This window comes from Tripterygium wilfordii, chromosome 13 (assembly GCF_013401445.1).
Source record: "Tripterygium wilfordii isolate XIE 37 chromosome 13, ASM1340144v1, whole genome shotgun sequence".
Taxonomy (NCBI): domain Eukaryota; kingdom Viridiplantae; phylum Streptophyta; class Magnoliopsida; order Celastrales; family Celastraceae; genus Tripterygium; species Tripterygium wilfordii.
In genome coordinates this window covers 3,638,123-3,663,521 of record NC_052244.1, presented here as the reverse complement: position 1 = coordinate 3,663,521, position 25,399 = coordinate 3,638,123, and the positions used below count along the sequence as shown (strand labels likewise).

Below are 25,399 nucleotides of genomic sequence, written 5' to 3'. Positions count from 1 at the left end.
ATCGGTCAACAGGTTTATGTTAAATCGGATACCGGATCCCTCATCGGCACGATTCAACTTAAAATACCAAGTTGAACCGTGTCAGTCAAATACTTGTCGAATTCGATGGATTGAACGGTTTTTACTAGTATTGCACCGATTTTAAACTGGTTTATACATATTTTTTAAAAAATAATTTTTAGTTCTATATATAAATAATAACAAAATTTTAACTAATACCCAAAGTCTCTAAAAGGAGTTCTCAAGTTGAGTTTTTTTGTAACGATTTTTGTGAGAACCTAATACTTTATTAATAAGTGTCATGGTTATAAAATCTTTTCAATTTTTCGATGTGAGATGTTTTTTATATGAGTTCAAAAAATATATTAAAATACTATTATTAAGAATTGAATTCAGCTTTTGTTATCCCTATCCTCCGCAATATGTATATTTATTTTGTGTCGTTCGGCCAATTGAATCGGTTGAACCGCATACCAATTGCCTGATCGGTATAATTTTGGTATAGATATTTAAACATTGATGTCGAACTAGCTCGATAAATATTGAGTTACGGGGTACACCTCCATAACAGCCTTGAGCCTGCTATCACTACTCTTTACTCTTTAGGATTATACAATTTAACCAAGTTTTGCATTCCTATGTGCTTATGCAAGTCATCAGTTCTATCCATTCTGGTGAGACTGAACATCTGAAACATGTTTCCAAGGTACAAAAGGAGACCTCCAAACAAAGAGTAAATGCTAAACCTTCATAAACTTCAACAAATCAGTTTATTTCATTATGTTTCCTGGAAAAAGAATGGAATTCAAGAAAAGAAAAAGAATGCGTTTTAGTGAAAATTCTACAGTTTGGAGTATACATCCAATGCTCCTGACTGCTGCATTTTCTATACGTTCACTGACATAGTATACCATGTAGAAACCCAGTGAACAGAAAGAAAATCAATTTGAATAACTTGGAGCTCATAATTCATATATTTCCGATGGCAAAACCTTGAGAGGAAAATGCTGTTATGTTGGACTTCAATCATCTTCAGAAAATACTTTGAATATGAAGTCACGAAACCGCCTCGAGTATTGCTTTGGATCAACTGCTGATATGGAAGTTGGATCATACTGGATGGACTTGTAAGCATGCTCAAGCTTCTTGCTGATATCGTAGTCTTGAAGAATATCAATGATACCAAAGAACATTATGACATCATAGTACTCCCCGGTAGGTTCTCCTACAAGCTGGGCTTCACAATCGTTTCTTCTTACAGTTCTTTCTGCTCGAGCTGGCATGTTCACTCCTAATCTTATTCGTGTCCAACTACAATACCCAATTGCGCGACTAATGTCAGGAAAAAGACTTTGTTTTCTGCCTTGAACATTCATAATTTAACTCCACCTCCATATTTGTTCATTCAACTTAAAAAATTCTATATAAGAGTTAAGACTAGGTATAACTGCGAGATAGTTTAATGACATTTTACCTGCTCGGGTCAAGAAGAAGCTGATCCATGTCTGCTCTAGAAAGCCGTGGAGCTCCTTCACTCTCAGGTTCACCTACAAGAAAAGACTAGCTGAGCAAAACATAAAGCTGAGATGGAGATATGGTTCATAGAGCTGACTTCAGAAAAAGGACAGTAACCAGGAGACTGACCTTCGGAAGGAATTAGATCTCCACTAGCTGACGCGTCTCTAAAATGAAGACCAACCAGAAGACTATAATCCATTATTCTCTCCTGTTCTAATAACTCGCAATCCCTATCGACTTGCCTATGAGACAGAGCAAATTATCAAGGCCTGTGTCTGTCATTAAGACCAATGAACAAAGGGAAAGCAAAAAAAAAAGTCTTTCACCTGCAAAACTCTTGAAACCATGTGTTTTGTAGTCGGAATACGAAGTTTAGATCAAGGTCTTTAAGAATAGTGGTTGCCTCAATCTCTGACTCAGGCTTGTCTGTGTTCCGGCCAAGCGATGATCCTTTCAAGTCAAAGCGTCTATGAATGGCATATTCTGAACAGAAGAGATTTCCCATGATAATGAAGCGTACCTGGTTATTCACTGTATTATATCAATTATAACTCAATAGGCCTTATTTATTAAGAAGAGCATTTCTTACAAAGAATTTGATCCCATTTTTTATTTATTCTATACAAGATTTCAAGCCAAAGCCTTCAAGGATTCATTTATGCAGCAATGCTTAAGCGCGTACCTTCTTCTGGATAGGGCCAGTTAACTTCACACAATGCAGACCATAAAATTTGGTTACTAGAGTGTTCTCAAAGGCTCGAACATGGTTATAGTAGGCTGCCAGCATCCGGATAAGCACCTGTACGATTCAACCATCATCAAGGCAGACCAGAATGGTTAATAACTAGTGTTGATTTCTAAAAAGATTGCCTTTAACACAATGTTAAAGACTCACTTTCACTTCCGATTTCTTCATTGTCTTGATCATGTAGCGATCATCATTGGTCAAATAAAAGAAGCTGCCACTTTTTCCAGGAGATGAAAGTTCGCGAAGGGCATCGTTCCCACATATAGATATCATGTAATCTGCAGGGTCCACCTTGAACAACTTCCTTAGAGTCCTGAAGTTTATAATACAAAAAATAGAAAACTCTAAAATCAGCATTTCAGCATCTGCAACATAGGGTCTTTCAATTAACACACAAACTTATGTTTGATTGATTAGGATATAACATGATACGGAAAAAGAAATCTGGTTTTATGAGAAAGAAGTAATGTGAAGCAATATCAGTTCTCTCTTTCATTGCCAATTGAAAATCATATGTGAGCTTTTCATTCGTAGGAAGAATAAGAGCGGAGAATTGAACGCAATTTATATGCAAGCCAAGACCTGAAAACTAATGGACAATAGTCCTTCCATTTAAATTCACATGACTGGTGGGGTGGAGTGTATTTGGTTCCTTCTGGTGGAAATCTTGTCCACACTTTCTCCTTGGGATCAAAAGCTGAAGCCTTCAAGTCAAGAGATGCAGCTGGAGCAGGTCTTCCAACAGAATGCCTGCACGTCATAATTGATAATGAGTTTCATGTAAATCAAGCAACTAAAATGATGTGAAGATAACCAATGAGCACCATGAAACGTAACAACGAACTATACAATTCAAAGCAACAATATTTACCTGATTCCAAGCTGTAAGTTAAGCATAAGCTCATAATTCTTATGCCCTTTGCATATTGTCTCTCCTTGCATTTTCACTGTTTTTGGTACTCTTAGTGGAAAGCTCCTTGGAAGTGGACTACTACTCCCATGATCCTGATCACCATATAATCCTGACAAATCATTATCAGCCAGATCTCTCCTATTCCCAGGGTCACTACCACTGTCAAAATTATCCTCACCGCCATGATCTCCCTCCCATATATTCATTCTGTCAAACGCCCTCTCTACGCCTACACTTACCCTCCCGTCAACAGACATCCTCCTGAGCTTATCCTCACCCTTTGATGAATTCCACACCGCAAGTTTCTTCTGCGATGGCAATATCGAAACCTTATCTCCTTGACACACAACACAATCTGTCAAATACACATTGTACACATCTTGAGGATCCCACTCAAGTTTATCCTCCAAAGATGACCCAGAAGGGTAACAAGTCCCATTTTGTTCATTAGGATCCTTACTCCAATTCCCCACGTAAAAGCTCCCATCAGGCCACTTGAAAGTCCCTTGACCTTTAGGCACACCATCTTCCCAATACCCATCATATGTATTCCCATTAGTCCATACAAAGCTTCCTTTCCCACAAATGACTCCGTTTTTCCAATCACCCATATAGTAATTCCCATCCTTCCATTGATATCTCCCTTGCCCTTCTTGCAACCCTCTTCTCCATAACCCATCATACCAATCACCATTGACATAACTCTTCACACCATGTCCATGCTTCAAATTCATCACCCATTGTCCTCTATAAGTGTCCCCATTGGATCCGGTATAGGTTCCTATCCCATCCATATACCCACTCTTGAACTCCCCTTCATATGTTGCTCCACCTGGCCAACTGAACCTACCTTTCCCCATTGTCTTCCCTTTGTGCCATTCTCCGACATACATGCACCCATCTGTCCACAAATACTTTCCTTGTCCGTTCGGAAAATTGTCGTGCCATTGGCCTGTGTAGTAGTCCCCATTTGGGAGTATTTTCTCTGTATGATAGGGCTCCAATTTGGTTGAACTACCGTTGTCATTCTCTTCTTCGCTTTCTTCGTCTGCATGTGTGATTGAAATTGTGCCGAATATGCTATTGGCTCGCTTCTTTGCGGCCTGAGTTCTGCGTATTGTGGCCTCCCATGCCTTTATCATTCCGCTCTGTTCTTTGCTCATTGTGGACTTTCGTCGAATACCAAGACAGAATAGGATTGGAAGATAGAGCTTTTGACAGAAATCATGAATACCCAGATTGAGAAAATGCGTTTGAAATCAATGGAAAACCAAAGTAATCAAAAACATGCAGGAAAGAAAATGACTTGTCAATGCATGTCTCTCTCTCTCCGTTGTCTGTGTGTTTGGTGAGCAAGAAGAGCGAATGAATCAATGAAGGCCTTTTTCATTCACTAAGTTGTTAGTTACTCTCAAAAACTTTTCCTTCTTTTCTTCATTCAAATTTTCTCCCACTGTGTATGTTTTTTTTTGTCTCTCTTGTTGGATTCTAAGACCAGGACTTGTTCTTCTCCTACAACCTCTGAACACCGCGACATTTGTAGGGACAGGAGCAACCTTGGACGATTATTTACTATTTTCAGTCTGTCTTTACAAATATAGACTTGTTTTTATTCAAAAACTAATAAAACTAAATTAAAAAAAAGAGTTATTTATCCAGATTTCCATTGCTTGCATAAATAACAATTTATTTATTTTTTATTAAATTGGCTCCTCCATTTCTTACTATCTTCTTCAATGGTGATTTCTCCAATTTCTTTATAAAGCGCTAATAGGCCACGCCATTCATCTACAGCTTGATATGATAAGGCGAGTACTCTATAGATTGGATTGTATAATAAGCATGTGAAAATTTCAAAAACGTATATATATGTAATTTATGTTCATGTTGCTATTAATCTTCTTCTTTTTTTTTTATTTTTATAAATCATCAAAGATCGGACGATGGTAGGAGGATCCTCATCCAAAAATATAATAAAAAATATATGTAAATCTTGTATTGACCCTTGATTGTCTCTCTCCTTTTGGAGGTTTGAACTAATGTGACTATTTTCAAAATCAAGAATTTAGTATAACTCGGCTGAATAGTTTATAAGCAAAAACTCAGGTCCTTCGCCTCCTCTCGTAGACACATTTTAAGGGTTTAAGAATTATTGACGAGGAGTCATGTAGAACAAATTCTCATGGGCTCATGACCTAGAGCGAATAACATCTTTAATATGTTTGGGCTGAGAATTTCAACATGGTATTAAAACGAAGTCTTGATCCAGTTAGATGGGTCATTACCTGTTCATTTATTGTGTGTGGCATAACCCAAACCACAAGTGTGAGGGAATGTCAAAACTAAAAATATCACATCAATCTGACATAATCCAATCAAATATTTATAAGCAAAAGCTCAACTCTTGTAGACTCGTTTTCTTAGCCTCAAAATTATTCGCGACGATCATGCAAAACAAATCCATGTGAATTCGTGGTCCATAACGGACAAAATATAATCCTTGCAAAATATAATTCGTGCAGATTTTCTCAGATCTCTAACCAATATCAAGCCAACTGGCAAGATCTGAGAAATCGTCACCGCAGGAATTAATAAACACAGCCGGAAAAAGAAAAAGAAAAAGAAAAAAGGAAAGATATTATATATTACTTTATTCAGTTTATTTACATAAAAGACAAAAAGATAAGATCCACACGTGACGGTTTCACATGAAACATGTGGAGACGTGTAAGCAAATTGGCAGAACCTCTCAATTCGGGGGCGCGTGGTTAGTCATCGTAATTTATAATGCAATCATTAATATTTAATACATTGTTTCTGGTCTCATTTAATGCGAGTGTTTACACTCGCTTGGAATAGCGCGTGCGAGACGGGACACTACATCATCGTCTACTGGTGGTGTGAAATGTTTGTTTCGATTGATATATAAAGGCGGCTTCACTAAGTGTTAAGACAGAACAGCCTCCCTGGTTTTGCGTTCTCGGCTTCCATTTCTATCCTATCTTTCTCCAAACGAATCCGTGAGTAGACAACACAACACAACACAACAACGAGAACAAGAATCAAAACGAAACCAGTAAAGTACTTCGATTGTTGTACAACCACACATTTCAGTTATTGGGTTTTTTTTTCCTCTCTATTTTTGTTTGGTATCTTGACACACACATATATTTATATATTGGAATTTTCAGGGCTGTAGGGTTCTTGTGTTTGTTTGTTTGAGGTGGGTGTTTCAAGAAATGGCAGCAGAGAAGAGTGGTTATAAGGAGACTGAAAGTGAGTTTTTCTTGGAGAGTGGTGTGGATGATGTGGAAATAAACAAGTTTGAAAGTGATAGTTTTGGTAGCAGTTGTGGGAACAGCAGTGATGGAGAGGAGGCTGATAATGGTTTGGGTTCTCCTTCCAGGACTTTCACTTCACAGCAGTGGCCACAAAGTTACAAGTAAGTTGTACCATCATACAAGCAAACACAACTGATTCCTACTTCTTTGGGGAATTTTCGTGAGCACATAGAGTGCATTACTCTACTTGCTTCTGGTTTTTTGTTTATTATAGGAAAACTGAAATTATAATAGATTTTCATGTCCATGATGTCAAGTGATTGTGGGGTTGTGTTTATGATTCTTGGTTCTTGTTCTGGTTTTTGGGAATTTCAGATTCTGATTGGCTCCTTCATTATAGAATTAAAAAAGTTTATTTTAAACTAAGGATAAATAAATAAAGGAATAAGAACATTAGAGAGTGACTTAAGTTAGGTGATGAAGTTGCTGATTCTGATATCTTGATTTCTTTCAACTGTTAGAAATAGATTATCTTGACACTTGCTTTTAACTTGATATGGCAATAGATTAGTGTAGTAAAAGCTCTCTTTTTTTTTTCCTTAAAATTCTAGTTACGCAGTGCATATTGACAGGAAAATGTTTTAAGGAATGAAAGCATTCAAGTCGCTCACATTTGAATACTGTTCTTTTCGCATGCTTTTGTGACAGAGAAACTACAGATTCTTACACAATTGCAGCATCACCAACTTTTGGCATTCTTCAACACACACCAAGCCTCAGGTATTTAAGCTTTGGAAGTTATAGTAAAAGTGGCTTAGAACTTGATGGAAAGACTCCTTTACTTTCTGAGAGCGAAATCTCAGCTGCATGGTCATCATTTTCGGGGAAAATTAAGCAACCTAGTGGAGAGTTGCCCATCAGTCATGGATGTAGTCTCACTCAAACTGTATTCAATAGTAAGCCTATTCTTCTAATGCTGAGCTGCTATTTTTTGTAAAATTGTTGTCTTTTTTTCTTCTTTAACATGACCTACATGATATAAACCACTAAGTTTTCAACAGTAGTGCTGACAACATATTTAAATTGGCCATGTTCCCTTTGGGATGATTCAATGAGCAAAATTTTATAAATACTTCTGTTTTGATCTCTCTTCCCTCCCTGATTAATGCATTCTCGAGAAGGTTTTGCTCATTGCAATATGTAATTTTGCTCCTTGATTTTGCTTCTTTTTTTTATCTCACAAATTTTCACATTATCTTGGAGCAGTGATTAATGTAATGGTCGGAGTTGGGCTTCTCTCTACACCTAGTACGGTGAAAGAAGGAGGCTGGGCAAGTTTGATAGTGTTACTGTTTTTCGCAGTGGTGTGTTGTTACACAGCCACTATCATGAAATACTGCTTTGAGAGCAAAGAAGGAATCATAACCTATCCAGATATAGGAGAAGCTGCCTTTGGAAAATTTGGACGTATTTTAATATCTGTGAGTTGTTCGAAGCTGTTAATTATAATAATTTGTAGTTCTTGCTGCACGACAAAGGGATGGTCAAACTAGACTAAGCTTTGATCATTTTATTGGACTCCGGTTCGCTATTCTGATTTGCATGATTTAGCTCCCCATTGGGTGGTTTCATACTTTCATTTCATCCATGTTGCTAGGCCAGTTCATAGTATAGCATCCTGATCTTTAAATCTGATGAAATGCGTGTACTAAATGTTAGACTGGCTGCACTTTCATTCTCTTTCTAGAAGTTTTGTCAGTTATAATTTTGCAAATGGAGAAACGACGAACATGTTTAATTTCTTTATTTATGCTTCAGTATTTTTGTTCTTATCATCATCTTACAATAATACTTTCTTGGGCTTTTTTGCAGATCCTTCTGTACATTGAGTTATATGTAAGTAGATCACCGACTTTGATTTGTATTCTTCTGTAGCCATTTCTTATCCATATTCGTGCAGGTAATATGAAAATTCTTTTCATATTCGCAGTCATATTGTGTGGAATTTATCAATTTGGAAGGAGATAATCTTAGCAGGCTATTTCCCGGGGCATCCCTGGATTGTCTTGGCTTTCAGCTCAACTCCAAACGCCTCTTTGGAATTCTAACTGCCTTAGTTGTCTTACCTACTGTTTTGTTGAGGAATCTACGTCTGATATCCTACCTTTCAGGTATTATGAAAAATTCTGTTGTATGAAGAAACTCCTTGGGGATTCAGTTGAATATCGTCCATGATTTATCATGGGTTTCAGACTTTCAGCTGAATTTCTTGTGAAATGCTTTACAGCTGGTGGCGTCTTTGCAACAATTTTAATTGTCCTCAGTCTCTTATACCTTGGCACGTTAGGTGGAATCGGATTCCACCAAAGTAGCCCATTAGTAAACTGGAGTGGCATTCCATTTTCCATTGGTGTGTATGGCTTCTGCTATTCTGGGCATTCTGTGTTCCCGAACATCTACCAATCAATGGCTGACAAAAGAAAATTCACCCAGGCAACAATAATATGGTACAGAGCTTTCTGTTGTTTTAGGAATTTAGGGCATTGTTTCTTCTCTTTCTTATTCATGCCTCACACCTTCCATGCCGTGCAGCTTTGTCCTCTGCGTGTTATTTTATGGGTCTGTTGCTGTCATGGGATATCTCATGTTTGGTCAGCACACAGAGTCCCAGATTACGTTGAGTATGCCTCCGCATGCCTTAGTTTCCAATGTTGCATTGTGGATAACAGTAAGCACAATATCTGTATTACTTGTTAAGGTTTTTGCAAAAGGATGTCTTTGTCCTTTTGGGTTGGTAAACCCTTTTGCAGATTCTTAACATTTCTCTTTCTTTTTGGCAGGTTATCAACCCTTTAACTAAATATCCTTTTTACTGTAATATTGTTGAATTATGGCAACGTAAACAGTGTAGATGATTCTTCAATGTTTTGTGAGCACTTTTATTAGTTTCCTTAATGTGGAATACATATGCGCTTTTGATAAACCCGTTGGCCAGAAGTATAGAGGAGTTACTTCCAGCAAGAATTTCAAGTAGTTTCTGGTGTTTTGCTCTTCTTAGAGCAGCATTAGTCGCTTCTTCTGTTTGCGTTGCTTTCCTTGTTCCTTTTTTTGGTATGTTTTTGGAATTTGGCTTCAAAGCAACGTCTTGCCTTTTAGTTCATATTCCTTCACAATGAAACAAATCAAAAATTCTGCAAATTCATCCTTTATTGGATGTCAAACTTGTTTCCACATCTTCCAATATTATATGCATATATGATATGTTCATTTTGTGGGATTAACTTGATGATGATAAAAGATTTCACAATGTACTAAAGTTACTGTAGCCACATTGACTTGTCCAGTAAATTCATGGTGACATTAAGCAATGTATCTTACTTCTGCTGTCGTTGAAAAGTTTCGGATTGAAGTCATCTTTCATTGATTGCAGGTCTCTTGATGGCTCTGATGGGTTCAATACTCTGTATTTGTGTGGTAAGCATTCACATCTTAGAATAAAATCAGCAAATGAAATATATGAATTTCAAAAGATTATATATTGAAGCTGGAGTTAGGGTTGTGAAATCCGCAACTTTGTTCCCGTCTGGATAATTTTTCTCGTGAAGCATTTCAGAGTAATCTGATGACTGTCTGTAACAGTATTTGGTAATTCTGATTGTGTTAAGGGTTCATCAGAGAGTATGATAAACATAGTGCTGGCAAATGTGTTTGTTCTCTTCTTGACCTGCGTCGATCCTAAGTACTTACTTCAGTGATGGTAGAATCAAGCTTAGCATATTTCCGTGAATGCGCAAAGATTTCCTTGTAAAAGCTGACATGCTTCCACATGAATTTGATTTCAGGCGGTCATAATGCCAACTTTATGCTATCTCAAAATTAAGGGGAAGAAAGCTACAAAAATGCAGGTGAGTAAATTTGCTTGAATCTAAAGGATGCCGGGGTACAAGTATTCGTTCGTTTTCTTTAATGTTCACACAAATTTTCTTTCTGTACTCAGATTGCTATCTGTACTGCAATTGTTGCGTTGGGCGTAATCAGTGGAATATTTGGAACGTACTCTTCATTGGCTGACATAGTAAAGCAGTACTGACATATTCAAATGATTTCTCCGGCAACTCACTGTATTGAAGAGCTGTATTGAACAAAACACATCCATGTTACTTGTACTGGATTTATGTGTAATCACTGGTTTCTCATCTTCTTATTTTCTGATTTTGACATGATGAGTGGGTATGAAAGCTTTGTTCATGAATGTCTTGAGATTCTGATTGCATTTTCATATTTAAAAATATTTTGTGCACAATTGCTTACAAATCATAATCCAGCTGAAAATGTTTGGTAAGTGTAGAAAACCCTTCCTTTAGGGAAAAAACCACGGGACTGTAATCCAGCCGAAAAACTTCCACTATTAAAATAATAAAGTAAAAAAAGAGTAAAATAACAATAAATTGCTGATCAATTATCAACAATTATCTTAATGATCAATTATTACATCCTAATTTCCAACCCAGTCATGATTCTCCAAAAATTATTTCGATCCTTTCACATCAAAAAACATTAGAAAGAGAGGCAATTAAGACAAATAATAAAATCATAATCGAGGATTTCCACAATATTTAAGTTTATGGTAGGCGGTTTTGTCTGCATATGGACTAAATTTTTTTTTTCTTTGCGGCTGTCAAAAATAAAAACGAATTTCCAATTAGAGAAGTCCTCAATATTCAACTTAATTAATTATTAGTCATGTTAACGTGTAGCTTCTAATTAGTTAGTATCATCGTCATTATCATATATAATTAATTGGTATTTATATTATCATCTCACATTAAGCTTTCTATCAAGCCCAAGTTGCCAATCAAATAAGTTGATGACAGCAAAACTAAAATATCATTGGCCGTTCGGGGAGTTGTCGTACCATTGGCATGTGTAGTATACCCCATTAGGGAGTATTTTCAAGTTGCCAATCAAATAAGTTGATGACAACAAAACTAAAATATCATTGGCCGGTTGGTGTACCATTGGCATGTGTAGTATTCCCCATTAGGGAGTCTTTTCAAGTTGCCAATCAAATAAGTTGATGACAGTAAAACTAAAATATCATTGGTCATTCGGGAAGTTGTCGTACCATTGGCATGTGTAGTATTCCCCATTAGGGAGAATTTTCTCTGTATGTGTTGTAAATCCACCCCCTACACATCAACAATATTGTCCGCTTTGGATTGTTCGGTTCCCGTGGATACATTGGGTCCGCACAGCTTTGTTTCTCTTTATACCCAAACAAATGGGGTAAGCCCAACTCACTCAAGCCTAGGAGAATGTCTTGTTATAGATAAGGGGTGGGTTTAGCCCTTATAAAGGGCATTGTCACCACATATTTTAACGATGTGGGACTATACAGTACGAGGGGGCTCCAATTTCGTTGAAACACTGTTGTCATTTGTCTTCTTCGTTTTCATCGTCTGCGTGTGTGATTGAAATTGCGGCCTGAGTTCTGCGTATTGTGCATGGCCTTGATCCCATGCCTTTATCGTTCCGCTATGTTCTTTGCTCATTGTGGACTTTCGTTGAATACCAAGACAGAATAGGATTGGAAGATAAAGAGTAGTTTTTGACAGAAATCTGATACGTTCAAGTTGGAGAACAGAGAAAGAAGTGAAGAAAAGAAGAGAGTTAAGAGGAAATGAGAGGGAAAATACTTTGTTGGATAATTGTCTGCTCCTTCATTCCTCCTTGTTTACCTTTTATCCATACAAACTACTGATACATACTTGAATGAAACGTGCTTACAAGGGCTAATTACAAGGAACATGCATGCTAGGATTATACAACTACTAAGGAAACAACTGCTAACCACAATCCATAACTACCCATGATCTCCTCATAGGCGGGAACCATAGTGCACGGCATCAGTCTTGCATGTATCAATCCCCACCACTCGAAATATCCTTGTCCGCAAGGATAAACTCCGGATATGACTTAAAAACTCCGGACATTTGATCTAGTGGTTGGTAGTCAGGGACTGGAACATCTTCAATCATAAAAAGTCGAGGTTGCTTACATCGATGACCAAGTGTGTATTTTTCATCGCAATAGTAACAAAGCCCCTTGTCTCGCCGTTCTTTGGCTTCTTGACCAGTAATGCATTTAATTGGTGTGGATGGGGTATTAGGGAAAGGGTTCGACTTCTGAAAGGTTAATGGTCCAAGGAGACCGAGAGTGGTAGTGGTAGTGGTAGTGGTGTTGTAGTTTTGTGAAGTGGCGGAGGAGTTAGAGGGCGATGATGTACTGCTGGCAAAGGTGGAGTGAGAAAAAGTGCTCGATTTTTATGTATGGTGTTGCGTTCTTCGATTAGGCGAGCAACTCCTATCGCCTCAGATAATGTACGGGGATTCTTTATCTTGACATCAAGGCGAACTTCATCTTTGAGGCTTGCAATAAAACACCCAATTAAAAAAGGTTCTGGCAACCCATCAATGAGGTGAGAAAACTTTTCAAATTCTTCCACAAGAGCATCCACTGCTGTGGTCTGTATAAGCATTGTGAGTGCCTCGGATGGATCATCAAACTCAGTGGGTCCAAATCGACGTAGCAAGGCCTTAGTGAAATCATCCCAAGTTAGCGGGCCTTTTGATTTGGTGAGCCAACGATGCCATTGTAAGGCAATACCTTCAAGTTGGAATGACGCGAGTTGGACTCTCTGATCAACCCCAACATGTTGAAATTCAAAGAATTGTTCAGCTCTATATATCCATCCCGTTGGGTCATTGCCACTGAATTTGGGAAAAATTAGCTTGAGGTTGGAAGTAGGGCCCGGTAAGGCTTGGGGAGTGTTGGTTTGAGATAGGTTTGGTGTTTGTGAGTGGTGGGTAGTGTGGGAGGTTTCACCGAAAGAGAAGGGATGGATAGTATCCTTGTCATAAATATTTTTGTGGTGGCTAGTGACTCGCAAAGCTTGCAATTCAGTAAGAACTTATGGAGGGCAGCGTGAACTTGATTGAAGTTATTCGTCAAGTAATCGAAACTCGATTCATGACGAGCCAAGATTTCATTAACTTCATTGCGAAACCCAACGTTGCTCTTGCCACGAGTGTCCATGGAACCGATTGCTTTGATACCACTGATATGTTCAAGTTGGAGAATAGAGAAAGAAGTGAAGAAAAGAAGAGAGTCGAGAGGAAATGAGAGGGAAAATATTTTGTTGGATAATTGTCTGCTCCTTCATTCCTCCTTGTTTACCTTTTATCCATACAAACTACTGATGCATACTTGAATGAAACGTGCTTACAGGGGCTAATTACAAGGAACGTGTATGCTAGGATTATACAACTACTAATGATGCAACTCCTAAGGAAACCACTGCTAACCACAATCCATAACTACCCATGATCTCCTCACATGCGGGAACCATAGTGCATGGCATCAGTCTTGCATGTATCAAAATCATGAATACCCAGATTGAGAAAATGAGTTTAAAATCAATGGAAAACCAAAGTAATCAAAAACATGCAAGAAAGAAAATGACATGTCAATGCATGTCTCTCTCTCTCTCCATTGTGTGTACGTGTGTTTGGGGAGCAAGAGTTCTTTATCCATTGCATTCAATAATCAGATTTCCATAGTTTCCATTACTTGCATAAAATAAGAATTTTTTTTTTATTAAATTGGGTCCATTTCTTACCATCTTCTTCAATGGTGATTTCTTTCTCCAATTTCTTTATAAAGCACTGAGAATAGGCCACGCCATTCATCTGCAGCTTGATATGATAAGGCAAGTACTCTATAGATTGGATCTATACTTTATATATGAAGCAAGATGACTCTTATTTGCACCCCATTTTTTGCTAAGTACACCCCAATCTAGTGTATTTTCAAAGGGTGAATGGGGTGTACTTAGCAAAAAATGGGGTGCAAATAAGATTCATCATGAAGCAAAGGCTCTAACTAATTGTTACCTTTATTTAACACTTGGACGATCTATGTGAATTCATAAGAAATCTTTATTTCACCTCTTTCAAAAAGCTCTCAGTACCAATTAATATTAATTAAGTTTTGTCTATTCTTATTCTATTTTGGTTATAGATAACTTGAAAATATTTATGTTGAATTCATTAAGCTAATCACTTTAATTGTAAAAGTAATAAGTGATGATTAGTATACCACAAGAAAAGAAGTACAAACATTTGATATTTGAAGAGTCTTCCAATCACTTTCGAAGTATTTTTTTTTTTTTGAGTTGCTTGTTATGTGATATATTCGCCAATGGCCGGAGTATAATTTTTATCTACAATTGATTCTTCAATAGATGATTGGAAAATCAAAGTTAGACGTATAAGATTGTGGGAAGAGATTAATATTAATATGCATCATCTAGAGCATTTGTGAAGTAAAAAAGAAAGAAAGAAAAGAAACTACTCTTGACCCCATGCCCGAATAAAGTGTCAAACTCCCAGACAATTTTAACACCTCAAAATGATCATTTTGTAATTGTTTAAGATTCAACAATTTTGTGGAGAATTATATGAGATTTTTATTTTTTATCTTGCTTTAAATGTGAAATTTCCCTTTTAATATATGCAAGGGATATTAATATATTTTTAGTTTATTAAATTAAGTAAGATATTTTTATTAATATTAAATATTTGTTTACACCTATCACTATTAATATTAAACAGTTCAACATATTAAAATATTAAAATATTTTTATTAATATTAAATATTTATTTTACTATTTAAATAAATATGTTACAAGTTAAAAGGATAATACTTCGACACGTAATTCGTCACAAAAATTTTAACCGCATAAATGCTACAAGTAAAAGTAAACCAAACACTATCGATTGCAACCATTTTTTTATCAACATTTAAACTATCATAATTAATGTTAACATTAATGCTACTATCAAAATTGTCCACTAAACGGACTCAAAGTATTAACGGGAAGTATTCCTTCGTGTGTTTTTTTTTTTTCAGACAAATTTTCTTTGTGTACTCAGATTACCATATGTACTGCAATTGTTACATTGGGCGTAATCAGCGGAATCTTTGGAACGCACTCTAGTACTGACATATTCAAATGATTTCTCCGGCAACTCACTGTAATGAAGAGCTGTATTGAACACAACACATTCATGTTACTTGTACTGGATTTGTGTGTAATTTAGTCACTTTTTGTTTCAGTCAAATAAAGGTCACTGTCTTCTCATATTTTCTTAATATTCTCTGATTTTGACATGATTAATGGAGATGAAAGCTTTGTTCATGAAGGTCTTGAGATTCTGATTGTATTTTTTTCTTAGTTAAAAATATTCACTTTCTTTGTGCTCAATTGCTTACAAATCATATACAATAAGAAAAGAGTGAAAGAAAACATTGTGTGGAAGAAAACATTGTGTTTAGTTGTAATTTCTTAAAGCTTGTTAAGCATGCATGGAGAGAAGGAAAACAGGGGCTGTGGTGACACCAGGCTGGATTAATGAAGACATCATTGGGAAGTAGTTGGTTGCTTTGATTTGGCAAAAAAGTTAATACTGTTTATGGAGATTTTGATGCAAGTGGTTTATAGTCTCTTTCAGTGATCTAATGGGACTTTTAAAGCTGTCTGTTAAGTCTGTCTGGGGGTGACTTGAAGGAGTTGGGTAATTAATGTTTGGTCGAGTGTGGGATATCCTCCAGTCTATCCAATTAGATCACTTGACATAGGACCCCCCCAATTGTCACCACTTCTTTTATACTTGTTTTGCTTGCTTATACAATTATATATAAAGTCGGTGCTGCATGTAATCATATCATTATATATACTGGTTTAAACTGGCTCTGTTGATCTTGTGACTTAATATATTTCTGTTTGTGGTATGGGGTTTTGTCTGGTTATGGGCTAATTTTATTCTTTCCGGCTGTCAAGAATCAAACGTTTGAGTTTCCAATTAGAGAAGTTATCCACTAATTAATTAAGTCTTGGTATTATCTTCTCACTGAGCTTTCTCTAGAGCCCAGGCTTTCAGTCAAATAAGTTAATGACAGGAAAACTAAAATATCAGCAAAAGATAGACGTGTAGCTTAGTGAGACTCTCGTTCTCTTGTTGGACAGCACAGCAGTGTTTGGGCTGACAAGCTGCCAAAATAGGTGGCCTGGTTTTCTCATTAATAAATATATATATATATTGAATGATTTGTCCTGTTTGGTTTCTTTGTGGGGTACACTAATTTGTACTCCTTTACGCATGCATCTTTTGATTATCAAAAAATTTTCATTATTAGAAAATACTACGCAATTGGTTTTAGGGAAGTGTCCTTCTCAGCATCTATACATATATACATACAATAAATAAGTACGAAAGTCAAAACCATAAAATAACTTGAAATAAAATAGAATAACAAAATCCCTACATATGTCGAAAATAAATTAAATGACCAAAATATAATAGTAAATTGTTGATTTGAAAGCCTAAACAATGGAATTTGACCAAAAACCATTGAATACAATGGTAAAATGACAGGTTTTAAAGTATGCGACGTTTCGAGAAAACTGTGCGATTTTTCACCCCGATCATAATTCTTCAAAACCGCGTTAGCCATCCGATCTATATCAAAAACATTAGAAAGAAAGCCAAAACAATATAAAATCTTAATCGAGGATTCCACAATATTTATGTTTTTGGTAGGCGGTTTTATCTGCTTATGGACTAATTTTTTCTTTGCGGCTGTCAAAAATCAAAACGATTTTCCAATTAGAGAAGTCCTCAACTTAATTATTTGTCAAAGTTTGGCATGTTCACGTGTATCTTCTAATTAATTAGTTAGTATCATCGTCATTATCATGTTATTCATATCATTGGTATATATTATATCCGGTTCGGATGACCGAATTTATCCAATCCATATTAAATCAAGTTTAGACATAAGTTATATGTTGAAAATCTGGATCCAAACACATAAATCTTGTTTAGTTACTTGTATGAACCCTAACCCGGATCAGGTTATTGTCTGGCTTTAAACCTATTCGAGTTAGATCAATTAAATACGTCAGAAATTCAATCCAAATTAGGATCAACATATAAATATTTTATAAGCACGAGTTATTGTTGGATATGAAATCCACCTTTTGCCACCCCTAATATTATACGTCATCTCCCTTAGCTTTTTCTCAAGCCCAAGTTCACAATCAAATAAGTTGATGACAGCAAAACTAAAATATCAGCAAAAGACGTGTAGCTTAGTGAGACTCTCCTTGTCTTGTTGGACAGCAGACCAAGACAGCAGGTCAGTCTATCTTTTGAACAGACCAATTGATATATAGTCTTGTTTAGGTCCGTTACTCCGTTAGTATATGTATGTATTGGTGGATGAATCAACCTCTCTCTCTCTCTCTCTCTCTCTCTATATATATATATATACATACATACATATAAGTGGACCACCGCCATTCGTGTACGACAATATCACTGTAAAACAAGCAGACATATTTCTTGTTTGGTAGTGATATTAATATATACGTCGGATCTAAACTACAACTTGCATTGTACAACAGAAATACAGAGGGAGGCTTTTAAGTATAATTGAATGATTTGTCTTGTTTGGTTTTCTTGTGGGGTTCATTAATCTGTACACACACACATATATATCGATTCAACTTATAAATGTATAGAACACTTGTAATAGTCAAGCCCAACAAAATGATTTCTACTAACTTGTAAAACTGATAAAGAACTTCATCTTTCTGGTTAGTCCTATATCAAAATGATATATGAATTTTTATTTCAAGATTACTTAGTGGACGCCTCACAATACTATTTATATTTAAATAAAAGGAAGGAAATTCTAATAAAATAAACAATACTAATTTAACTAGAATTTTTATTAACTACTAAAACTTCTAATAATTCTCTAAGAAATACACTTCTAATAAGAAAATTGAATAATTAAATTTATTCTCCTAATTAATAAAGCAAACTAAGAAACTTAATTTGTCATACATCATATGGTAGAAGCCAACATACACGTTTTGTAAATCATACCATGCTGCTCCAGTTGAGATAGTGTGTGTGTATTAAGAATTTCTCAACACTAGGTCACTGATTCAAATCCTCCTCTTTACATTGTTTAAAACATTTTCCTTTCCAATGCCTAGCCAAATGATGTTGGCCATAGACTAGACCAATCATCTTCTACAATATTATCTCTTCGGTAAAGACACGCATCCTTGTGTGATTCAAAATGTCAGCTAGGACTTGTTCCGATACCAAATTAAAATAAGGGATGATAGAGATTGTACAGTTGAAAAAGAGTGTAATGTTGTATACCCTCTTTTTCTAGGGTTAGCATGTTTTCATTCTATGGGTCTTTCTCAACAATTTGTTGCCTTGCTAGAAAAGGATGTGTCATTGATTTATTGCGTTCAAAGGAGGGATGAATGTGAACATTTTGCTGCCAAATGACTCATGCTTAAGGGTTTAGTATATATGGTGCCCAAAACTAAAGGACACACTACACCTAGTCGATCCCTCTTACCTTTTTGCATTGCCCCAAAATTTAGGGACTGTTTGCTTACTGGGCAAGTCTTATCCATTCCTCTGTCAATGAATATGTATTTTATGTTGGGTCCCAGGAACTTTTTCTGCCCTTCAAATCACAGTCTAAGTCAAGTCTCTAAGATTGATTTAGCAAAAATGAAGATTTAAATATCACAAATAAAATCAACTAATTATTCATCCAAAGAGGAAATTAGGAAGCTAGCTACCTAGAAGAACTGCCATCATTAAAGTCCTTTTCTTTTTGGGCAGTTATACATTAATTAAATTGCACTAGCATATATAAACAGATAATCAAAATTACAAGGATTTTAAAAGCTAATTAATTAATAAGATGAAAATTTTACAATATGATTCTCATATATGTCACAAACATCTTTAAAAAGATATATATCACATATATGTACTGGCCTTGGCGACGGCTTAATTAGTGTGTGTGTATATATATATATATATACACACACACAATTAATTAATTACTTACATTCCATCAACTCCTCATATAACAAATCCACATGAGAAAAATCAGAAAATAGAAACCTTGATATATTATTATTCTCATACGTCTGATGATGATGAGGTGGCATGAAAGCATCATGATATTCATCAAACGGCTCAGCCAACAGTAGCGGAGGAGGAGAAGGATGATCAGGGCTGTCTGTTGTAGTAGTGGGGTCCAAATCCAACGAGAAGACCTGATCATCATCTTCATCATCACCATCTATCTTGGACCCAGTAATATTATCCAACGGCGGTGGCTGATCTTCAGTCCGATCATGATGACCGACATCATAGAAATCTGGGTCTGCAAACTTACTCGGATCGGAATCCTTGCCCGTTAGTTCTTGGACCAAGGCCCTGAACTCAGTGGCGCTGGTGTTGAACTTCTTTGGGTTGGATATGTAAACCACTTTTATGGGCTTCTTCTTCTTCGTCTTCTTCTTTGCTGTGACGCCAGTTCTCTGGTGTTCGTGCAAATTCGCTACTATAATATTCTCCATCTAATATATAAATATATTGGAAAATGATTAAGAAAAGGTGGTGGTGGGGGGGAGGTTTTTGGAAAGGGGAGAAGACGGTGGATTTTCCTGGAAAGTCTTATGGAGAGGAAGATAAAGAAAGAGAGGAGGAGGAAAAAATGGTTAAGGTCTTGAGATGGAGTAAATTGAAACAACAAATGGAGGCTTAATATAGCTAGCGATCACTCCCAAGCGCCATTCAAAACACGTCGCAGTTTGTCCAATTAAATATTTGTACTGTCTCACTTATCTTTAAAACCTCAAATCAATTGCATAGTGTTAATATGTAACGGTAAAGTTTGAGCTCCAATAAACCTGCTCCACTCTAGCTAGCAATTCTAATGTCCTTTTGGGGTGGGCCGGGTTACAATTTTTTTTTAGTTAGAGTTGACTATCATTCTTCTTAAAATCATGTTAAATTATAAAAAAAATTTCAAACAAAATTTATTAAAGTTTCTGAGTTAAGATTTAGGGTTTTAGGGGTTAAGATTTAGAGTTTAGGGGTTACGTAGTATGGTTTATGTTTTAGGGTATAGGATTTAGAAAATCACTTGGGTGATAGTCTTGTTGATGAATCTCTCACGGGTCAAATTGTATGGACTTGGAAGATCCTGAATTGGATTCTCGTGGGAAGCAATGCATTTGTGGTTATGCGCTTAACTTTGGCTCAACTTATCCTATCATCAGGTGAGAAACTTCTGTCCACACAGGTGTGACGGCCTGAGTTTGGGCGTATATTAGATGTTCAAATGACTTACTTATATGAAATCGTTCTCTATTATTAAAAAAAATTTAGGATTTAAATTTTTTTTTTTAAATCTATTATAAAATATGAGCATCCAAAATACTCAATAAAATACTTAAAATTATGTTAAACATAATTTTTAAAAAATTATAATCAACTACTAAAAATGCAGCCGACATCTCCTTCTTTTGGTATGTTTTGTGGTTAAAAATTGGGGCTGCCACCCAGCATCGTGTATTCTCTTTCTTTTCTTTTTTTCTCAATAAAATTATGTGGTTTTGTACTATTTAGAAAGTGATTTATGAATAAACATGACATTCACGCGCCTAACGGGGGCGTGAAGGAGACAAATCTAGTAAAATCGGATGCTATTGGTGTGTATCAATAAATTTTCCACGTCACGGATATCTTTGTAGATGTCGCGACGTCATCACAAAGGTGCTTGATGACGTCATGTTGCTCCACCGGCAAATCTGTGGTTTCAATTCGCTCAGCTCCGCTAACAGAAGTTCCCGAGCAAGTTGGCATGAAAGATGTGTTGCTTCTTACACCACACGTCCACCACTGACGATGGTCCCCTGATTGAACATATATATTTTTGTCTTTATTATTTTTCTTGACTGTCGAAATCCTGACCAGATTCTTTACCTTCTAAATCTTAAAAAAAAGAATCAGTTAAATTATCGTCAAGTTATTGTCATTAAATTAATTGTTCAAAAACGAATCACGTTTACGTCCCCTAATAAAATTGTCATCTTTTTTTTCATCCATCCAAACTATGATTACAAGTTAACGTACACACGTGATTCGTTGTATTTTGATTTAAATAAGACGTGTCGGATTATAACATAATATTATTGACTTTAAAAGTATCAAACTTAAAATATTACTCGAATTCTTTTCCTCTCCCTTTATTTCTCTTTCAAACAGGATCGGCGCTAACCATTTTGATGGCCAAAACGACACCGTAAAGTGATGCGCATTGTAAAATATATGTACTAACGAGACGATGGTCATGTTTTGCGTGTGTGAGTGTTGAAAGTTGAAACCCGTGGGAGAGGAGCATCTTTAGATGTGGAAAGTTGGTATACCTACAATGATATTTTGGTCTATACACAAACTGTGGAAATTAAGCAATATTAATGAATTAATCTCATGCACGTGTTTGGACTTTTTGTGAATGAATACAAAGCTGATTGACTAAATCTTACACGTGTATTTCTCTTGGACCTAGAACACATGCATGCAGGATTTCTGATTCTAGAGTTGGTGATTGAGATCGAGTTTGTTATCATATAAGATTGAAGAATCTTGTTTGTATTTGGTTTTCCATGCCTCCTAGCTAACTGACCGGACCTCTATTTTGAGGTCCTAATACTATCTAATTAGGAGGTTCTAGTGCTTATAGTAATTCATTTGTGTTTAAATAAAGTAATTTTACCCTTATACATGTTTCCCGTTGGTTCTGCAGGAAATCGGGCTTAAATGACTGAATTGGGCAAGTTGGAGCACTTTTTGGGCACTTTTTGCTGTGAGGTGTCGGGACTTAGATTATGAAGATATTCTTGAAGACTACAAGCTCCAACGGTACACTAATCTATGGCCGAGATTGAATTGTTTTGAATTATGAATGGATTAGATTACAACAAGACTTGAAGGGTTAAGATGATCATTTAAAGGTGAATCCAATGGTTGTGCATAAGACAACATTCTTGCTTGCAATTTTTGACTTAAAAGAAGATCTTACTTGATTTTTGGAGTCAAAGATGGCTGCAAGTTGCTACACATTTAAAAGGAAATTGTTGGAGATACCAATGCCAAGATTTGGTGCAAGTTTGATCAAATGGTCAAAGATGACAAAATTGTTGGAGATACCAAGGTCAAGATTTGGTGCAAGTTTAATCAAATGGTCAAAGATGGCTGCAAGTGCACATGCCAAGATTTGCACATGTAATTGAAGGTCGAGATTTGAAGATGGAAAAAGATCCAATGGTGGAAATCACAAGAGCTTGGAATCAGACCTTGTTCGGACAAAGTTGGAGGCATGAAGCATCCGGACACCCGTCCGGACACCTACGGCGAATCTGCAATTTTCTGCACCGAAATTTCAAGGGCATTTGGGGTAAATCATGTATGTAACCAATGGGAAACGATTTTATAAGGGTAGTTAGGTATTTTCTATTGTAAAAAGAGAAGAAAACCCCAAGATTTGGTTGGCTTCCACACAATTCATCTCCTCCAACTTCTTGCCTCCATTGTTTCTCTCTATTTCTCTCTCTAAGTTTTTCTTGGTTTCTTGTGATTTCGTGTGTAGACATTGATTTTCATCTATAAAATTGATGTTTATGTCCATTATGATGAGTGGCTAAGTTCTCTTTCTAGTTTCTAGTCCCAAACGGTGGGTGCTCGGTTTCGATTACTTAAGGTATGCTCAAAGAATCGTAGCTTCGATTTCTCTCTTTTAATTTCGTGATAGTTGTGTGATTGGATCTATGGGAATGACATATTTGCTTGTATTCTTGGATTGTCTAGTCTAGGGATTGCATCTAATGTGTTCGATTGAGAATTGTTAAACCCATTGCATGATTTCCTTAATTAATTGAGTTTTTCATTGCATAGCTATTAATTATGTGTATTGATGATGGGGTTTTGGGTTAAATTAGGAATGTGCATGGGAGAGTTATGGTTAATTGATCTTTGAGTGTGAAACTAGGGTGTTAGCCAAGCCAAGCCCCAAGGGGGAATATTAATTCATAATATTAGGTGCTTATCCCTTTGCGTTCATCGTAGATTAAGAGACCCGATGGCCTACATGTATGAATTGAAGTCTTATAACCCAATTCTCTTTGCATATGCATGATTGATAGTATCACACAATGCATTGTGTATGATTGTGTGTGTTTGCAATGATACCTTGAGTATGAGAACCGAGTAGCCACCGGGACGGACTAGAGACTAGGTTTTTAATTAATTGTTTTAAATCCAATTTTTGCTTACTTTGATTACAAAATCGCTCATGCTACCGAGTCATTCGGCCCATTTCTTTTACTTGCTTTTATTTGATATTCATTGTGTTTATTAGTGTTAGCTAGTCATTTGCATATCATTCACTTCAAATTTGCATTGCTTCCTCGTGGATCGATACCGGACTCACCGGTTTATTACTTGACGATACCCTACACTTGGGGTAAGTACACACACACACTTTGGTGTCGGTCAAGTTTTTGGCGCCGTTGCCGGGGAAGCGAGTGTCAAAGACGGAGTTGGGTGGCTTGTAGATGCTAGCTTTATGCTATTAAACACCATCAAATAAGGAAGGAGCACGGTCACGCTTCAAGGGTAACTTTGTTCCTCCCTTTTACTTGCTTTCTAGTGTAGTTGAATTAGTGTAGTTGCTGAAAAGAGAAAAAAAAAATTGCTGTGAGGAGAACTTGGCGGATGGGGCTAACTTAGATTCCTGTGGGCGATGGATGCCACCTTGTTTGCTGCTTGGTAGTGATACGTTGTTTGAGAGAGCTTTGCGCATTTTTCTTTCTATCACTACTTGCTACATCTTGGTGTGTAATTGTTCCTGAGGTTGATTGTCATTCTATTCCTATCTTTGCTCTTGTTCTTGCTTGATATTGCTCTTGGTTGTTTGTTGATTAAAAAAAAAAAAAAAAAAAAAACTGGTGTTACTTGACTTGGTTGGTGGTCATCTTTCGTGTTACTTGATAGCTTTGTTTGCCATCATGTCTCATCTTAGAGATAGCGTTAGTGGGCATGGGTCTAATAGAGATGGGAGAGGTGGTGACATAAATGCGAGTGATGCGGGGAGTGTACGTGGGGGTGATATCAATCTTGATGTATTACGTCGTCTTTTGCAACGTGTGAACATTGATGAATTGATGAATCCGGCGCAAGGGCAAGATGCCCAAAATGTGCCAAATGCCCAGAATTTACCAAAAGTTCAAGTTGAGCATGCTTTGCAAAATGCACCTCAACCACTTCAACAAGACAATGCGGCACAAATTGCCCCACAAAATGTCTACCAACCTCCCAATATGCCTCCCGCATACCATATGCTTCCCCCATATAATTATGTGCATCCTATGTATTACCCAATGCCACAAGTGCCACAATATGCTCCTTTTGGGCAAAATTTACATGCACCTCCTCCTGTGGAGTACATTCATGCCCAAGAGCATCGCACTTTGAGGGAGCTCACGCATCCCGCAAGGCAAACTCAACCTTCTTGCATCATCATGCCACCGAACCAACAAAATGTGAGCCTTAAACCATCAATGTTCCAAATGATTCCCAAATTCCATGGAATGGAATCGGAACGACCATATTCACATGTGCGTGATTTTGAATCGGTGTGTACTACTTTTGGTGATGTTACATGCACACAAGAAATTTTGAGACTCAAACTTTTTCCATTCTCTTTGAAGGATCATGCAAAACAATGGTTTGAGAACTTGCGCCCCCAATCCATTGCGACTTGGGCGGCAATGCAAGAAGAATTTCTCAACAAATATTTTCCTTCCCACCGTACCATTTCTTATCAAACACAAATCATGAATTTTCATTGCAAAGAACATGAAACTTTCTTCCAAGCTTGGGAGAGGTTTAAGGATTTGTTGTTTATGTGTCCTCACCATGGATT

At 36.6% G+C, this 25,399-nt stretch overlaps 3 protein-coding genes and 1 pseudogene across 9 annotated transcripts; 1 reads left to right on the top strand and 3 right to left on the bottom strand.

The window, feature by feature from the left end:
* Positions 1-976: 976 nt before the first annotated feature.
* LOC120013749 (phosphatidylinositol 4-phosphate 5-kinase 4-like) lies at positions 977-4,621 on the bottom strand. 2 transcript variants are annotated; one of them, XM_038865674.1, is made up of 9 exons: positions 3,396-4,621; positions 3,138-3,314; positions 2,849-3,016; positions 2,414-2,579; positions 2,201-2,317; positions 1,845-2,038; positions 1,645-1,760; positions 1,475-1,547; positions 977-1,311 (listed from the first exon to the last, which is right to left on the bottom strand). In XM_038865674.1, the coding sequence occupies exons 1-9, from the start codon at positions 4,340-4,342 to the stop codon at positions 1,023-1,025; spliced, it is 2,247 nt and encodes a 748-aa protein (XP_038721602.1). In that variant the 5' UTR covers positions 4,343-4,621; the 3' UTR covers positions 977-1,022. The 2 variants fall into 2 exon arrangements, with proteins under 2 accessions (XP_038721602.1, XP_038721601.1); XM_038865673.1 differs by having other exon boundaries at positions 1,633-1,760; positions 3,138-4,621.
* A 1,470-nt stretch (positions 4,622-6,091) lies between these two features.
* LOC120013750 (amino acid transporter AVT1A) lies at positions 6,092-10,731 on the top strand. 6 transcript variants are annotated; one of them, XM_038865675.1, is made up of 13 exons: positions 6,092-6,255; positions 6,371-6,621; positions 7,169-7,416; positions 7,727-7,941; positions 8,333-8,356; positions 8,451-8,631; positions 8,748-8,967; positions 9,053-9,188; positions 9,301-9,320; positions 9,426-9,571; positions 9,891-9,934; positions 10,303-10,365; positions 10,458-10,731. In XM_038865675.1, exons 2-13 carry the CDS (start codon positions 6,419-6,421, stop codon positions 10,548-10,550), a joined length of 1,593 nt encoding a protein of 530 aa, XP_038721603.1. In that variant the 5' UTR covers positions 6,092-6,255; positions 6,371-6,418; the 3' UTR covers positions 10,551-10,731. The 6 variants fall into 6 exon arrangements, with proteins under 6 accessions (XP_038721603.1, XP_038721605.1, XP_038721604.1 ...); XM_038865677.1 differs by having other exon boundaries at positions 6,104-6,260; XM_038865676.1 differs by having other exon boundaries at positions 6,118-6,274.
* Positions 10,732-19,197: 8,466 nt separating this feature from the next.
* Positions 19,198-20,012, bottom strand: LOC120013395. Its single transcript, XM_038865186.1, has one exon. The coding sequence runs from the start codon at positions 19,986-19,988 to the stop codon at positions 19,464-19,466; it is 525 nt and encodes a 174-aa protein (XP_038721114.1). The 5' UTR covers positions 19,989-20,012; the 3' UTR covers positions 19,198-19,463.
* A 5,287-nt stretch (positions 20,013-25,299) lies between these two features.
* On the bottom strand, positions 25,300-25,399 carry LOC120013979 (annotated as a pseudogene).

Coding starts and splice junctions, on each gene's coding strand:
- LOC120013749 (XM_038865673.1), bottom strand. CDS start 4,342: ATGAGCAAAGAACAGAGCGGAATGATAAAGGCATGGGAGGCCACAATA. Junction 1,548..1,632: donor TTCCGAAGGTCAGTCTCCTG/GTTACTGTCCTT, acceptor CTTTTCTTGTAG/GTGAACCTGAGAGTGAAGGA. Junction 1,312..1,474: donor CTTCTTCTTGACCCGAGCAG/GTAAAATGTCAT, acceptor TGGGTATTGTAG/TTGGACACGAATAAGATTAG.
- LOC120013750 (XM_038865675.1), top strand. CDS start 6,419: ATGGCAGCAGAGAAGAGTGGTTATAAGGAGACTGAAAGTGAGTTTTTC. Junction 7,417..7,726: donor CACTCAAACTGTATTCAATA/GTAAGCCTATTC, acceptor ATCTTGGAGCAG/TGATTAATGTAATGGTCGGA. Junction 9,935..10,302: donor CAATACTCTGTATTTGTGTG/GTAAGCATTCAC, acceptor ATTTGATTTCAG/GCGGTCATAATGCCAACTTT.
- LOC120013395 (XM_038865186.1), bottom strand. CDS start 19,988: ATGGAGAATATTATAGTAGCGAATTTGCACGAACACCAGAGAACTGGC.